At 57.5% G+C, this 15,052-nt stretch overlaps 1 protein-coding gene across 1 annotated transcript; it reads right to left on the reverse strand.

Moving 5' to 3' along the window:
* Positions 1-951: 951 nt before the first annotated feature.
* Positions 952-10,663, reverse strand: GRM2 (glutamate metabotropic receptor 2; the record flags this gene model as incomplete). Its single annotated transcript, XM_080695557.1, has 5 exons — positions 952-1,025; positions 1,215-1,401; positions 2,803-3,878; positions 7,602-8,439; positions 10,214-10,663. 5 exons carry the CDS (start codon positions 10,661-10,663, stop codon positions 952-954), a joined length of 2,625 nt encoding a protein of 874 aa, XP_080551683.1.
* Between the last annotated feature and the right edge of the window lie 4,389 nt (positions 10,664-15,052).

A 15,052-nucleotide genomic window follows, 5' to 3' on the forward strand; every position in this document is an offset into this window, starting at 1 on the left:
GGCTCTGCCACCCTCCAGGGGCCAGAGCCCTCCAGGGTCTTGAGATGGGACCCTTCCTGACTCCCACCAGGCCCCGCGGCAGATGGCCTTTCCCGGTGCACAGCCTCCACCCTCCCAGCTTCCTCCGCCTCCCTCTCACAAGCTCTTTCCTGCCTCTTTTCTGAGCCACTGAACAGGGAGCATCTGTCCGTGCCTCCTCGTGGCTCCCTCTGCACCAAGCACTCTGCCTGGCTCCCCCAAAGGCCAGCCACGGGAAGCCTATGTCTCCCTGTGCCCAGGCACCCGCCGCGCTGCCCTCGCCCAGCAGGGACTCGGCCGCTCTGCATGGATTTGTTGTTTAGCCGTTCTCAGAAGCTGCCGGGTCCTAGCACCGGGCACCGAGCAGAATCAACAAACACCAGTGCAACGGAGGCTGGGAGGCTGGCAAGGGTGTGCAGGGGGCGAGGCAAAAAGTGTTTGGGGGGTTTTGTTTTTATTTAAATAAAGACACTTTATTTACAGAAAATATAAAATAAACCACAGGAAAAACTACTGTGCAGGGGAGGACGGCCCCCACAATAACCACCCTCCCCATCCCAGAGCAACTTGTAAAAAATTCAAAAGGCCCCGGGGAGGCTGGGCTGGAAGCACCTTTGCTGACTGGGGTTGGGGCCGGCAGTGCTGTCACCCCGGGCCTGGGCTCGGTGGCCCTGGCTCTCCCTCCTCTGAACCTGGGCCTGGCCAGCAGGGGACACGGCTGCAAGGGCAGCCCGCGGCCAGGGCGGAGGCTCCCCAGCCGAGGACCCTGACTCCCGACTCTGAAGGGCTGGGGCAAGCGGGTGGGCAACTGGCTGTGGGGTGGGCTCGGGTGGGCGTTATTGCGCGGCTCCAGCCAGCTTCCTCCTGGCTGGCCGTGGACACGGTCTGCCCGGCTTCCTGGAGCAGCCATGTCAGGGCAGGAGCGTGGGGTCTTCAAAGCGAGGAAGTTGTTGAGTCCACCACCTCACGGCCGTTGCAAACGGTGGGGACAAACTGGGAACCAGACCCTAGGGAAGGAAGCCAGAGGTCAGGGCTGGGGCCGAGGTCCCCCATGGGGGCAGATAGCAGGAGGTAGGACCAGGGAGGGAAGCATCCCATGCCACCGCGGGCGTCCGGGTCATCTTGAGGACCGCCCCCCCACGAGGAATCTCAGCAGCCTGGGAGAGGACCCCCAGGGCACGGCTGGGGATGCTAACCTTGGCCGAGGCTGACGCTGGTGCTGGCCCTGGCGGCAGAGCTGCCGAAGCGGCTGGTGGGCGCGCGGTGGGTCACCACGTTCTTCTGCGGCTGGAAGAGGATGATGTGCAGCTTGGGTGCAAAGAGGCAGCCGAGTACCACGGAGCCGCTGAGGCTGACCGACACGCACATGGTGGTGGTCTGCACCTGTGGGCGAGCGGGCGAGCAGGCAGTCAAGGGTGCCTGTCCCAGAGGCCTGGGCCCGGCCCCAGGACCCCTGCCCAGGCTGGGCAGGGCGCAGGGGAGACAGCCAGCATGCTTTTGCCAAGACCCCAGGGATTTCCAGGAAGGAAGTTTCTGTTCCGGCACTGGTGCCAGGAGATGCTTACCTAGGGACCCCAGCGTTCCGTCTGTGAGGGTGAACACACAGTGTGCATCTAAATCCAGGGGTGTGTGCAGGTGTGGAAGAGGTGCTGGAATAGAGTGCATGCATGTCGGTGCAGAGTATCTATGTATGGATGTGTGGTAGTGAGGGTACAGGTGTGCGTGTGTGCAAGTGTTTGGAGGAGAGTTGGGATATACAGTGGTATGGACATGTGTCTAGGCAAGGAAATGTGTGTGTGTGTGTGTGTGTGTGTGCCAGGATGTATACACACACTTGTGTGTACATATGGGGATATGTGTGTGTGCACATGGGTACAGAAGTGTGTTTGTGCACAAGTGTGTCTGTGCACGCATGGTTGGATACCGTGGGTGTGTATGCCCCTGATGAGTCCCTAGCTATGATTGGATGCAAAGGCAAATTATATGCTAATGCAGGCTGAGTCAGAGCAGATGCCCGCCCCAACCCTGGCCTCCACCACGCAAGCAGGTGGCCCAGCAGGTGCAAGCAGAGCGCTGCTGAGCCGCCCCCGGCCACCACGCCTCTGGCCTAGGGAAAGCAGCTGGCCAGAGCTCGCACAGGTCTCTGCCCCTCCGTGCTCGCCACTCAGACCCACTCTTCACTCCCAGCCGAGCGGCCCTCGCAGGGCTCGCCCTCCCTCGTCCTATTTCTTCATCAGTAAAACAGAGTGTCCTGGAGCTGACTGAGTCCTGAGGCTTAGCCAAGGGGCCTCGTCATGAGAGCTCAGCTCCCTGCCACCGCCCCCAAGAGGCCTTTCCTGACCACCCCACCCAAAGGAGCTGTCGCCCCTCGGGGCTGAGGACACCCATGGAGGCACTAAGCACCAGCTGGGACCGTGTTTGTGGAAGCCACCGCCGGAGTGGCCTCCACGCTTTAACCTGCGGCAACCCTGCGCCGTGCAGCTCCTCCTCGTGGCTTCCTTCACCTGCCACCCCTCTGCAGCCGCACCTTCAGCACAGCGGCTATCTGCACCCATTCCAGGCTAGGGGACGGCACCCGAGTCCCGTCTTCGCTGTCTCACCTGACCTCCCCCCTCCCTGGCCATGAGTCCACCACCACCCCCCGCCTTCTCCTGGGACCCCGTAACCCCGGGGGCCTCTAAGTCACCATTTTGCCTCTCGCAGCTCCTGGTATGAGTGGACGGAATGAGATCCCAGCACACGGAGAGCCCGGCGCCCGCCCCTTCCCCTCCGCGGGCGGCTCACCCGGTAGTCACTGGAGGTGACGTAGAAGATGGGGAGGAAGGCGAGCCAGATGATGCAGGTGGTGTACATGGTGAAGCCGATGAACTTGGCCTCGTTGAAGTTCTCGGGGCACTTGCGGGTCTTGAAGGCGTAGAGGGTGCAGAGGGCTATGAGCAGCACGTTGTAGGCCAGCGAGCCCAGCATGCTGGCGTCGCGGTGGTTGCAGCGCAGAGTCACCACCTCCCGCCGCTCGGGCGCCGTCTCCTTGCCCGTGCCCGGCGCCTCCACCACCAGCCAGGCGGCCACGATGAGCAGCTGGCCCGAGATCAGCGCCAGGCAGATGACCACCTGCGACGTGGGGCTGATGAAGCGCGGGCGCTGGGCGCCCTCCCGGGCCCCGCCGAAGATGCGCGCGATGCGGTTGGTCTTGGTGAGCAGGGCCGAGTAGCAGACGGAGAAGGCCGTGCCCAGTCCGAGGCGCCGCAGGGTGCACACGGCCGTGGACGGCTTGGCGATGAAGACGAAGGTCATGCAATAGCAGAGGAAGACGCCGCCCAGCAGGATGTAGCAGAGCTCCCGGCCCGAGGCCTTCACCACCGGGGTGGCGTTGTGCCGCACAAAGACGCCCAGCACGAAGAGCGTGGCCAGGGCGCCCAGGCAGGCGATGGTGACGGGCCCCACCGCCCAGGCGTCGCCCCAGCGGATGTACTCCTGGGGCAGCTCGAAGCAGCCCGTGAGGCTGGCGTTGGGCCAGTAGCCCAGGCCGCAGTCGGCGCAGGTGAACTCGTCCTGCCGGTACTCGTAGGGCTGGCAAGGGATGCACAGCCAGCAGCACACCTCGCCCGGCTGCACACTCTTCACCTCGTGCTGGAGGCAGGGCTCGCTGCAGCGGGAGGCGGGCGGGGGCCCGGCCGAGGGTGAGGCCCAGGGGATGAGGCCGGTGTCCAGCGTCAGGCCCTCCGCCCAGTAGCCCACCTTTTGGTAGCGATAGCGCCCGCTGGCTGCCCGCAGGTAGGTGAAGATGTTGTAGCGGCCGATGCCGTCGCCAAAGCGGTCGAAGCGGACCTCGTTGTGGGTGTCGGCCGGGCGGAAGGGGGCTGGGGCGGGGAGGGAAGGACGCATGGTGGGTGAGCCCACAGGACCTCCACCCACACCCTCACATGAGCTAGGGCCACCACTGAGGCTTCCAGTCTTCACCCAATACCATGCCATCTGGACCCAGCTACTCTTTTTTTTTTTTTTTTTTGGTGGTGATGGAAATTGAACCCAGGGTATTCTACCTCCGAGCTACACCCCCAGCTATCTATCTCTATATATGTACAAATATATATATATATATATATATATATATAATATATATAACTACATATAATATATATATATATAGTTTATTTTCTTTCTTTTGTTACTGGGGATGGAACCCAAGGGCTTTCTACATCTGGGCTACACTCTCAGACCTATTTTTATATTTTATTTGAAAACAGGGTCTCACTAAGTTGCTGAGAGCCTAAGCAGATGAGGCTGGCTTCAAACCTGTGTGATCCTCCTGTCTCAGCCTCCCAAGTGCTGGGATTACAAGCGTACGCCACCACGTCCGGCTTATAATATATATTTTTATATATTATAGAATATATAACCTTTTATAATTATATTATATACATATAATATATTAAGTATATAAAATAATATATAGATAATATAATAATTAGTATATTTTATTTCGAAACAGAGTCTCACTAGGTTGCTGAAGTATTCCTTCAGCCTGTGACCTCCTGTCTCAGCCTCCAAAGAACCAGAATTGTAAGTGCGCACTATCACACCTGGTTCCCTGCCACTTTTCTTTTTTTTTCTTTTTTAAAAAATTTTTATTGGTGTATTATATTCATACATCATATTGGGGTGATCCCTGCCACTTTTCTAAAGGAGCACTTACAAGAAACTGTACCCATAAACTCTAGCATCAAACCTCAGCCCTCACCAACCGTAAACCCCAAGTGAAAGCCCAGCCTTAAAGCCTAGGCCTCCCACAAATCCAACACCTATACCAGTTCCCAGCCACAACTTGCCAAGCTCAACCTCCGGCCGAGTCTCCCACACTTGCCAACCTGGGATCCAACTTTATCACAATACCACCCCCCCCCAGCCCTCTCCTCAAACAACCCAGAGAACCCTTGGGCCGCAGGTTCAAGGCCAGCCTCATCGACTTAGTGAGGCCCTAGATGTTCCTAAGGGCCCATGAGTGAATGGTGCGGCTGACTCAAAGCCAAGCGCCCCCCGCCCCTACTCTTCCCACCCAGTCTCGAAGTTCTCGAAATTCAGCCCTAGCCTGACCATAAAGAATTCCACCCAGCCCAGCAGGCTGAATATAGCCTTGCTCTTGACATCAACTCAATCAAACTCCAGGCTCCAACACCTTAACCTCTACTCTGATGCTACCATAATTCTAAATGTCAGTCTTGTTGGAATTACAGCTTGTACAGGCTCCATCGCTGCAGAGTGAACCAACCCAGAATCAAAAACTATGCTTTTCAAAATCCAGTTAAGCCTCGGATCACTGCTATGATACCTAGCAGGTGCAGGCATGTTTCCTTGTTATTATTGCCTAGATATGCTATACCACCTATTTATGTGACACTTATATTGTATTATATATTGTAATAATCTAGAGATTATTTAAAGTATACAGGAGCACACATGTAGGTTATATACAAATACTACAGCATTTTAAATTAAAGATAAATATCCCTAAGCCAAGCGTGGTGACACGTGCCTGTAATCCTAGTACTTGGGAGGCTGAGACAGGAGGATTGCAGGCTCAAGGACAGCAATTTAGTGAGAACCTGTTTCAAAATGGAAAAATTAAAACAAATTTTTTTTTAAACCCCAGATTTTAGGCCGGGTGTGGTGGCGCATGCTTGTAATCCCCGTGCTTGGGAGGCGGAGACAGGAGGATCGCGCAGGTTTGAAGCCAGCGTTGCTGGCTTAAGAGACCCTGTTTTCAAATAAAATATAAAAACTAGATCTGGGAGTGTAGCCTGGAGGTAGAAGGGTTCCATCCCCAGTACCACCACCACTAATAATAATAATAATAATAAAATAATAATAATAAACAATAACAATAATAATAACAATAATAAAACTCCAGATTTTGGTATCCATGGGGCTCCTACAAACCATGGCTCATACAACCCAAGAATGACTGCTCTTGGCCTTGACCCTGGGCCCGTGCTCCCAAGCCAGGTCAGTCCAGCGGCTGCTCCCGCAGCTTCTACAATGATCCTTCCAGAAAGGGAAGATTCCCAACTCATTCTGCAAGCAGGTACTTTAACTCTTGCCTTCAGGACTCTTTGGCTGCTTTGCATAGAAAATCAAGACTAGGAATAGAAAAGTTCTCCATGAATAGAACACCATTCCCCCCTCAACCCGCCCTGGTTCACACATTCACTGCGGCCTGAGAATGGACTTGGGGCTCCGGTGTCCAGAGCCGGAGAGATAAGGAGTCAGGAAATAGAGGGCAAGGCCCAGGTGGGAGCCAGAGACCCTCGAGATGGCAGGGCCAGACCGAGGTCTGCTTTCTGGAAGGGTCTTAGAAAGTGGGACTTCAGGGGACACATACCTGCAATCCTAGCAACTCGGGAGGCCGAGGCAGGAGGATCACAAGTTCCAGGTCAGCCTGGGCCACTTATTTATTTATTTATTTATTTATTTATTTATTTATTTATTTATTTATTTACTTTTGTTGTGGTACTGGGGATGGAACCCAGGGCCACCATACCTCCGAGCTACACCCCCAAGCCCTATTTGTTTTATTCTTTTTAATTTTGAAACCGGGTCTCACTGAGTTGCAAAGGGCCTCAGTAAGTAGCTGAGGCTGTCCACGCACCGCGATCCTCCTGTCTCAGTCTCCCGAATGCTGGGATAACAAGCGTGCGCCACCGCGCCCAGCGGCTTACGTCACTTATCCAAACCCTGTCTCTAAATATAGAGATGTAGCTCAGGGTTAGAGAGCCTGCCTAGCATGTCCAAGGCCCGGGGTCTGATCTCTAGTACTGCACAGAGAAGAGAAAATAAAGGCAAACAAGAGCCGGGTGCAGGGGCACCTGGCTGTCATTCCAGTACTTAGGAGGCTGACACTGGCGGATCACAGGTTCGAGGCTAGTTCACAGTAACCTAGCGAGATCCTGTTTCAAAATAAAAAATCAAATAAAGTGGAGATATAGCTTGGAGGCAGAATATCCCTGGGTTTAATCCTCAGTTCCACAAAAAAATAAGAAATAAGGACAGGACAGGACAGTCTGAGCTCTAGACCAGTGGTCCTTGTCCTGGCTCTGACTCCAGCCCCCTGGGGGAATCCTTTCTTGTTCTTTTCTTTTCTTTCTTTCTTTCTTTCTTTCTTTCTTTCTTTTTTTTTTTTTTTTGCAGTAGGTACTGAGGATGGAACCCAGGGGCATTTTACCTCAGGGTTACATCCCCAGCCCTGGTTCTGTTGTTGTTGTGTGGCACTGGAGATGGAACCCAGGGCCATTCTACCTCCAAGCTATACCCCCAGCCCTATTTTTTTATTCTTTATTTTGAAACAGGGTCTCACTGAGTTGCCAAGGGCCTCGCTAAGTAGCTGAGGCTGTCCGCGAACCGCCATCCTCCTGTCTCAGCCTCCCGAATCCTGTTACTACAAGCGTGCAACCACCATGCCCGGCTCATGTACTTTGTTTTCTTAGCCAAGTGATGGACCCTCCAGCCCCGCGCCCCTCCCCATCCTCTGAGCACCTGCAAGCTGGCGGATATTGGCCAGTACTATTAATATTGGCCAGTACTATTACCGTCAAACTTGACATTGAGCACGAAGTCCTTGTAGAGGCGGCGCCCGTTGACGGGCCGCATGGCGCCGCACAGGCGGGTGGTGTTGGGGCAGAGGGCGCGGTGCATGTTGTGCAGGGCGTGGGCCATGGCGTACACGGCGTTGACCACGAACATGATCTTGGACTCCTGCTCAAAGGGCACGGCCCGCAGGGAGTGGGCGGCACACTCCCGCTGCCGGAGGCTGCAGCGGAACCTCTGCTCCCAGAACTCCCGGAACCAGGGGTTCCGACTGTTGTTCCAAGGGTCCAGGCTCTGGAAGTAGGAGGCGAAGTCGCTGATGGGGTAGGAGGCTAGCTCGATCGTGATGGCGCCCTCCGCAGCTCCCTCGCTGCCGGCCACCACGCTCTCCAGGGCCCCCCAGCCGTCGCTGGCCACCCAGGTGAAGCTGGCGTTGAGGCGCTGGGCGGCAGCGAGCAGCTCACGGGCATCCTCAGACCGGGTGAACAGGACGGCCACGCGAGCGCTTGGCTTCTGCAGCAGGGCTCGCACCACACCCTCGAAGGCCGCAGGGCTCATGGCGCGGCCCACCTTCTCCGACGTGGCCACGCAGATGTTGCGGGCTCGGGCCTCCAGCTCGAAAGCCTCGATGCCCGTCTCACCGTAGTCCCCTTCAGACGCCACGGTGGACACATAGGTCCAGTTGAAGAAACGGAGGATTTCAGCCATGGCCTTGGCTTGGAAGAAGTCCGGGGGCACGGTGCGGGCGAAGTAGTCGTAGCGGGACTTGTCGCTCAGCTTGGCGCTGGTGGAGGCGTAGCTGATCTGCGGAATCTGAAATAACCTCAGGAGGTTGGCCACCTGGGAGAGGGGGAGAGAAGGCAAGGGTCAGAGATGGCCGCACCCCACATCTGGTGAACCGTGGAGTCCACAGTCCTGGGATGGCCTTGCGGGCTCCCTCTCCTTCTAAAGACCAGAATTTCACCAGGCGTACAGCACAAGAAAGGATTATATACTTGTGCACAAGCATAGCAAAAGAAAGGATTCCCCCAGGGGGCTGGAGTCAGAGCCAGGACAAGGACCACTGGCCTAGAGCTCAGACTGTCCTGTCCTGTCCTTATTTTTTATTTTTTTGTGGAACTGAGGATTAGACCCAGGGATATTCTGCCTCCAAGCTATATCTCCACTTTATTTGATTTTTTATTTTGAAACAGGATCTCGCTAGGTTACTGTGAACTACGTATTTTGAAACAGGGTCTCATTGAGTAGTTGACATGCCTTCACACCTGGATCCTGTCTCAGCCCCCCAAGTACTGGGAGTAAAGGCCAGAATCTTAATTTGATGAGTCTTCTGCATGGGGGTAGGAAATCTCTTCCCCTGGGCTGAGGCCTCAGGGTCCCCCAGGGGCCACACCGGGACCAGAGGCATGGGTGGGAAGCCAAGGAAACCTGGGGAGAAGGGGGTACTAAGCCTGAGTTTCTCAACCTGGCCTTACGAAGCTGCCGAGCAGATAAAAAGGCGGGTACCCGGAAGACCATGCACCTGGCACAAGAAGTTGATAGGGCCATGAGCAAGAGAGACGGGGCTGGAAGGCTGGACGCGGCCCCGCCACTGGACGCGGCCCCGCCACTGGACGCATGAGCTTGGGATGGGAAAGAGGTTACAGGCTCCTGGAGATAAATGCATGAGGCCCTAAAGAGGACTGTAGAGGAAGGAGTGAACCCAGGAGCACTCTGCCTCCAAACTATACCCCCAGCCCTTGCTTTTAATTTTATTTTGAAACAATCTTATTAAGTTGATGCTCCAGAGGCCCCTGAAGACATCACTAGGTAGGAAACTCCCACCCATCCCCAGCCTCAGTTTCCTGATCTATAACATGGGTTAATAACAATAGTATCGGTCAGGTGCCACGGGGTACACCTATGATCCCAGGACTTGGGAGGCGGAGGCGGGAGGATCTCAGGTTCGAGGCCAGGTTCAAGGTTCGGCAATGCAGTGAGACCCACGGCAGTTTAGTAAGACCTTGTTTCAAAATAAAAAATTAATCCAAAGAACTGGGCATGTAGCTTGGAGGTAAAATGCCCCAGGGTTCAATGCCCAGCGCCAAAAAATAATAGTAAATAATGATGCCCAGCTAATATTGGGTGTGTCCTTATGGCCTGGCTGGCCCTCATCAAAATTTCATTACCAACCTAAAAGTAGAATGTGTTGAATCCTATTTATTTATTTACTTATTTTGCAGTACTGGGGATTGAACCCAGGACCTCAGACATGCTAGGCAAGCGTTCTACCCCTCCTGGGGCCATGCAGTCAGTGCGTGGGGAAGCCAGGATACCAACCCAGAGGCCGGGCCATTCAGCCTCAGGTTATCCAACATTAGGGTGTGTGTGTGTGTGTGTGTGTGTGTGTGTAGCTCTTTTATCTTTTTTCCCTTAGGGTAGTTTCTCTTACACATTCTGTAGAAACCGACCCCCATAAGTGACAGGGGCACTTTCTTAGCCTTCTATAAAAAGCGAGTAAAAAGAGGCTGCCGGTCCCCCTCCAGTGAGTGCAGCAGCCCGGAGCCAGCACTCAGGGAAAACCCTGGGTCAGCACCTGCAGCCTCCCTCCCGCCCCCGCGGAGCCTCTGTGTACCTGGATGGAGACGTCACTGTAGGAGCCGCCGATGACCCCAGTGATGGCAGTGGGAGCATCGTCGTGGGTGGCGTAAGACCCGTCGGGGCAGATGTGGCGTGAGCCGTCGGCTCCCCGGCTGAGGGAGGCGCGCACAAAGTCCAGAGCCTGCTCCAGGGCGTGCGTGTCCTTGGAGCAGCTGTCGAGGATGTGGGCACCCAGGCGCACGCCGGGCAGCAGGTGGGGGTCGCGGTTGATGCGGTCTAGTGCGAAAAGCATGGCCTCTAGGCGCTGGATGCCCCGGTGCTCGTTGACAGGACCGCACTCCTCCGGCAAGCTGCCCTTCTGGTGCACCGGGAACAGCCCACCCAGCACCAGGTCACCCTCCAGGGTCAGCACCTTCTTGGCTGGGCCCTCAGCCACAGCACCCCACAGCAGCAGCAGTGCCAGGAGCCCCAGCAGCGATCCCATGGCCCCAAGGGGTGGAGGGGTCCAGCAGACCTGGGTCTCCGGGGGTAAGGGCAGAAGCAGCAGAGGCAGAGAGAGGGGTAACGGGGGCCAGGAAAGACAGACAGCAAGAGAGGTGAGAGGGGACCCAGCTCCTGCAGAGAGACAGGCAGACAGGGAAAAGTGGAAGCCGAGACTGGAAGCCCTGCTTTCTCCCAGCCTCCCCTCTGCCTCCGCCCTCCCCCTCCTTCCTCAGGTGCTCCGTGGAGAGGGCGGTGCTCTAACTAGGCTGAGAAGCTCCTGCGATGCCTCCCTAGGCCCCTCAGCCTTGCTCCGAAATGGGCTGGAGATGGGCCCTGTGCCCCTACAAACTCCACAGACAAAGAGAGGCAGGGAGCAGAGGCCCAGGCAGAGGACAGACAACTCCAGCCAATGCCAAGCCCTCTACAAACCAAAGGGTGTCCAAAGCTGGGTGTGGCGGCACATGCCTGTAATCTTAATACTTGGAAGGCTGAGACAGGAGGATCGGAGGTTCATGGATAACCTCAGCAACTTAGTGAGTCTTTGTTTCAAAATAATAATGATGGTGGGGGGGGGGCAATGTAGCTCACAGGTAGGATGCCCCTGAGGCTCAATCCCAGGACCAGATAGGAAAAGAGTACAAGACTCTATACAAACTTCACAGGACCACGAGGTCAGTGCCTTTGCAGCAGGGGCTGTCTGGGTTACAAAGTCAGGGATCCAGTTTCCATCCAGAGCCTACCAGAGAGGGTTTCCAGAGAGGGGGCACCGCTGTCTGAGGACCCACCAGGGAAGAGGGAAGGAAGAGTCTCTAAGGAACATTCTCCAACCCTAGGGACACTGGAGCCCTAGGGCTGAACACCCAAGGGTGTTCCCCAGAATCTCCTGAGAAAGAAGTGGAGACCCTAACCCCCGAGTGAGACAGCAAGAGAGAGGCTGGCCCCAGGGAAGCCACCAAAGTGAGCCCCCGTCCTGAGGCGCAGGACAAAGAGAGACGGATGGACATGTGTATCACAGGTCGAGGGCAACTCATCTGGTCAGATCTCCACACGGTGCTGAGGGCCAGCTCCGTGCAGAATGCTGTTTGAGACTTTGTCTCCGTTTCCACTCCGAACCCAGCAGAGAAAGTCAATTCCAGCTCCCTCTCCTCAACCTCGGGGTTCTGAGCACCCTGGCCCTTAGAGACTCACCCCCTCCCTCATCTATCCCGTGTACTGTCATCTGTACCCCGCTGCCTTCCCAAACATCGGCCCCACACCAGCTTCTACAATCATGCAGGCTCAGGGAGGCTCAGAGAGGAACGTATATCTTTCCCCAGAACAGGAAACTGAGGCTGAAGAGGACCGCAACTAGTTTCAAGGACCTCGTGTCCTGGCCACAGAGACAGGGCGCCTCACTCTGCCCCCACAGTGCCCCAGGGCAGGGGGACTGAGACTCTGCAGGCACCCCAAAGAATCGGCTCAACCCGGCACCAGGAGAGAGAAGCCGGGTGAAGAGCAACACAGACGGGGCAGGGACCCAGATGAGGGCTGAGCGCCAGGAGGCCCAGACGGAAGCCCAGAGGCAGGGAAGGGGCCAGAATCCTGGACTCCGCAGCCAGGGGCCAGGGCCACAAAAATCTGGTTAAGGGGCAAGAGACCCCGAGAGGCTGAGACAAAGAAGAGGTACAGACAGAAAGAAGGACCAGAGGACACTGGAGCAGGAGGGGCAGAGGAGGGTGTGCATTTTCTGGGGAGGAAAGGCGGGATGGCCAGGGCTGTCTTCCCGCTCCCCGGAGCTCCCAGAAGGCACCGCCTCACGCCGACCCCAGAACTCGAGGGCTCGTGGGGCCCCCAGAACGTGGGGTCAGGACCAACGGCACCACGAGCTCGCCCTACCTGGCCGCCCAGCTCTGCGCGGAGAGTCGCCGGGGAGCAGGGGCGCGGGCTCGGCTCCGCTCGCTGGCTCTCTGGCTGGCTCTGCTCCGCTCTGCTCTCCGCCCGCTGCTTTCAACCGTGGCCGCCCCGCCCCCGGCCCCTCCTCCGCCCTTCCCCGCCAGCCCCCTCCCAACCTGGCCTCCCGCCTCCCCGGCTTCGGACCCACCAGGTTCAGACCGCTCTGGGTTTCTAGCCAGGAGCTGTCCGCGGCGTGGTGCTGAATCCCCGTGCTCCTGCTCTGCGCTGGAGCAGGTGTCTTAAGGCCCCTTCGCCAGCAGTCAGACTGCGTCCTAGGGAGCAGCGGGAACGGGGATGGGGAAGTCCGTGAGACCAGAGAGGGCTCCCCCTCCGCCAGAGCGGGGATGCGGCCGGGGGCTGCTGCCATGGGGGATAGGCAGGGGTAAGTGGAGTCCTTGCCCTCCGGCCCGGGTCTGCCCCAGTCCTCACATCCATTCCCTTCACCCAGCAGCTGCAGCCCAGTTCACATAGCAGGCCCTATGAGAGCAGGGCCTGGGTCAGAGGAGGCTGGAGGGGGGAGGTCAGAGGATGGCCCCCTTCCTGCAGATGGCCTTTAAAGCACCCGTCCTGCCCCCACTGCTCCCCTGCTACTGTGTACAAAGGGCGCGTATGTCAAAGAGATATGAACCTGCAGGGTGCTTGGCAGGAGGGTCGGCCAAGGGACCTGCTGGGGCTGGCGGGGGACCGGGAGGGGAGGGGGCCGAGGACAGGCTCCTTGGAGTGGCTGTGGCGTGGGAGGGAGCGAGCTAGAGCCCCAGCAGGGGGAGGACAGCTCTGAGATGTTCTTGACTCTTCCCTCCCACAGCGGGATGGGGAGGGTGCCCCTGGGCCAGGCGCTGGGCTGTGCTTTAGGACGTGGGGCAAGGGCAGCTGCCAGTCTGCACCAGCACACACATACCCCAACAGGTGCTAAGGGGCCGCGGCCCCCCACTCCCAGGCACTGCCCTTTCCTCCACAGGTGTCAGAGGGACGAGTCCAGCTCAGATGTGTGCTAAAGAAAATGCCGGCCCAGGCCCCTCGAAACCCATTCCATGTAGCATGGGGAGGGTCACAAGGACAGGCTATTTCCCTGGACACAGAAACCCGATGCCTCTGGATGCTCTGGGAGGAATGCTGCTCTGAGACACAACAGACACATCAAACCCAAACAAACGCAGGCCGGACTGAAGGCACGTGGCAGCAGATGAGGGCTAAGCCATGGCAAGGCTGGAGGCAGACATGTGCCTTGGCTCGCTCTGCCAGGGGCTGCTCTCCCGCACCCCCTGTGATGTTCTCTGGGGTACGTGAATGACGACTGGATGCCAAGGCAGAGGGCTGACGGCAGGTGGGTGCGGAGGTGAGAGGATCCCATCCCACTGACCTCAAGGGGCTGTCACCAAAGGCCTCACAAAAGACAACGGCTTCATCCAGACATGGCCACAAAGAGCAGCGGCCCAAGAAGCCCACGACGTGGCTGTAGGAGCAAGCCGCACCATCCCACCGCAGCCCAAAGACATGCAATGACTCACGGGCGTGTGGCCTCCACGCCAGCTGTGCACGCACCTGCGGACGTGGCCATACTGAGCTGGACATGTGGGTAACACCCAACACGTGTGACCCCATGCTGTACTGTGGACACAGCCACACAGACAGCTGTGCACACAGCCACACACAGACATGTCCACACACAGAGCTGTCATCATGGACACACAGCTGCAGCCCCATAGCTTTATATACGGTTACACAGTAAAGCATGTTACAGTCACGCCCCACTAAACAGACACACACGCACATCACTGTACATGAAGAGACGCTTCTACCTAGCCAGCCTCTCATATCCTCAGTGCAGCACAGACGGGCTCGAGGTCAGCACACAGGGATGCCATAAGCTTGGTGGGGTGAGCAATGCCCCCAGCAGCCTCATCCGCGGTGGCATGCACTCGCCAGGTGCAGAGGCGCTGGCTGACGCAGCCACAGCCTCGCCTGCTGAGGTCCCGCATGAGGGCCAGCAGACGGGCCACAGACCGGCTCGGGCTCCCACGGCCTGTGCCTGGGAAGCCCCTGGGGCTGCTGCACCGCAGCGCAGGGGCCAGTCCGGGGCCACAGAGCAGGCGTGAGGGCTCCAGCACCCCGCCCTGGGCCCCGGGGCTCGGCCCTGTCCTGGGGCCTTGGGGCTCCTGCCCATGCCCAGCCTAGCTGCACGCCCCAAGGCACTGCTACAAACCCACAGCCCAAATCCACGTGAAGCGAGAAAACCATTTGCTTTATTTTGAGTTCTGGAAGCTCCAATATGAGTCTGAAACACAGGTAACAGAGGCGGCAGCCGGGGTATGGTGCCGGTAACAGTCTCTGGCTCCTCTAGCCCGGAGCCAAAAGGGCAGTGAGAAGGCGCAGCTCACGGCCGGGCCAGGCAGCCCGACTCCCCGAGGGGGAAGGGACTGGAGTGTGCTGTCCTTCGCAGCTGCACCCACAGAAGGGT

This window comes from Muscardinus avellanarius, assembly GCF_963383645.1.
Source record: "Muscardinus avellanarius genome assembly, chromosome: 5".
In the NCBI taxonomy this organism is placed as follows: domain Eukaryota; kingdom Metazoa; phylum Chordata; class Mammalia; order Rodentia; family Gliridae; genus Muscardinus; species Muscardinus avellanarius.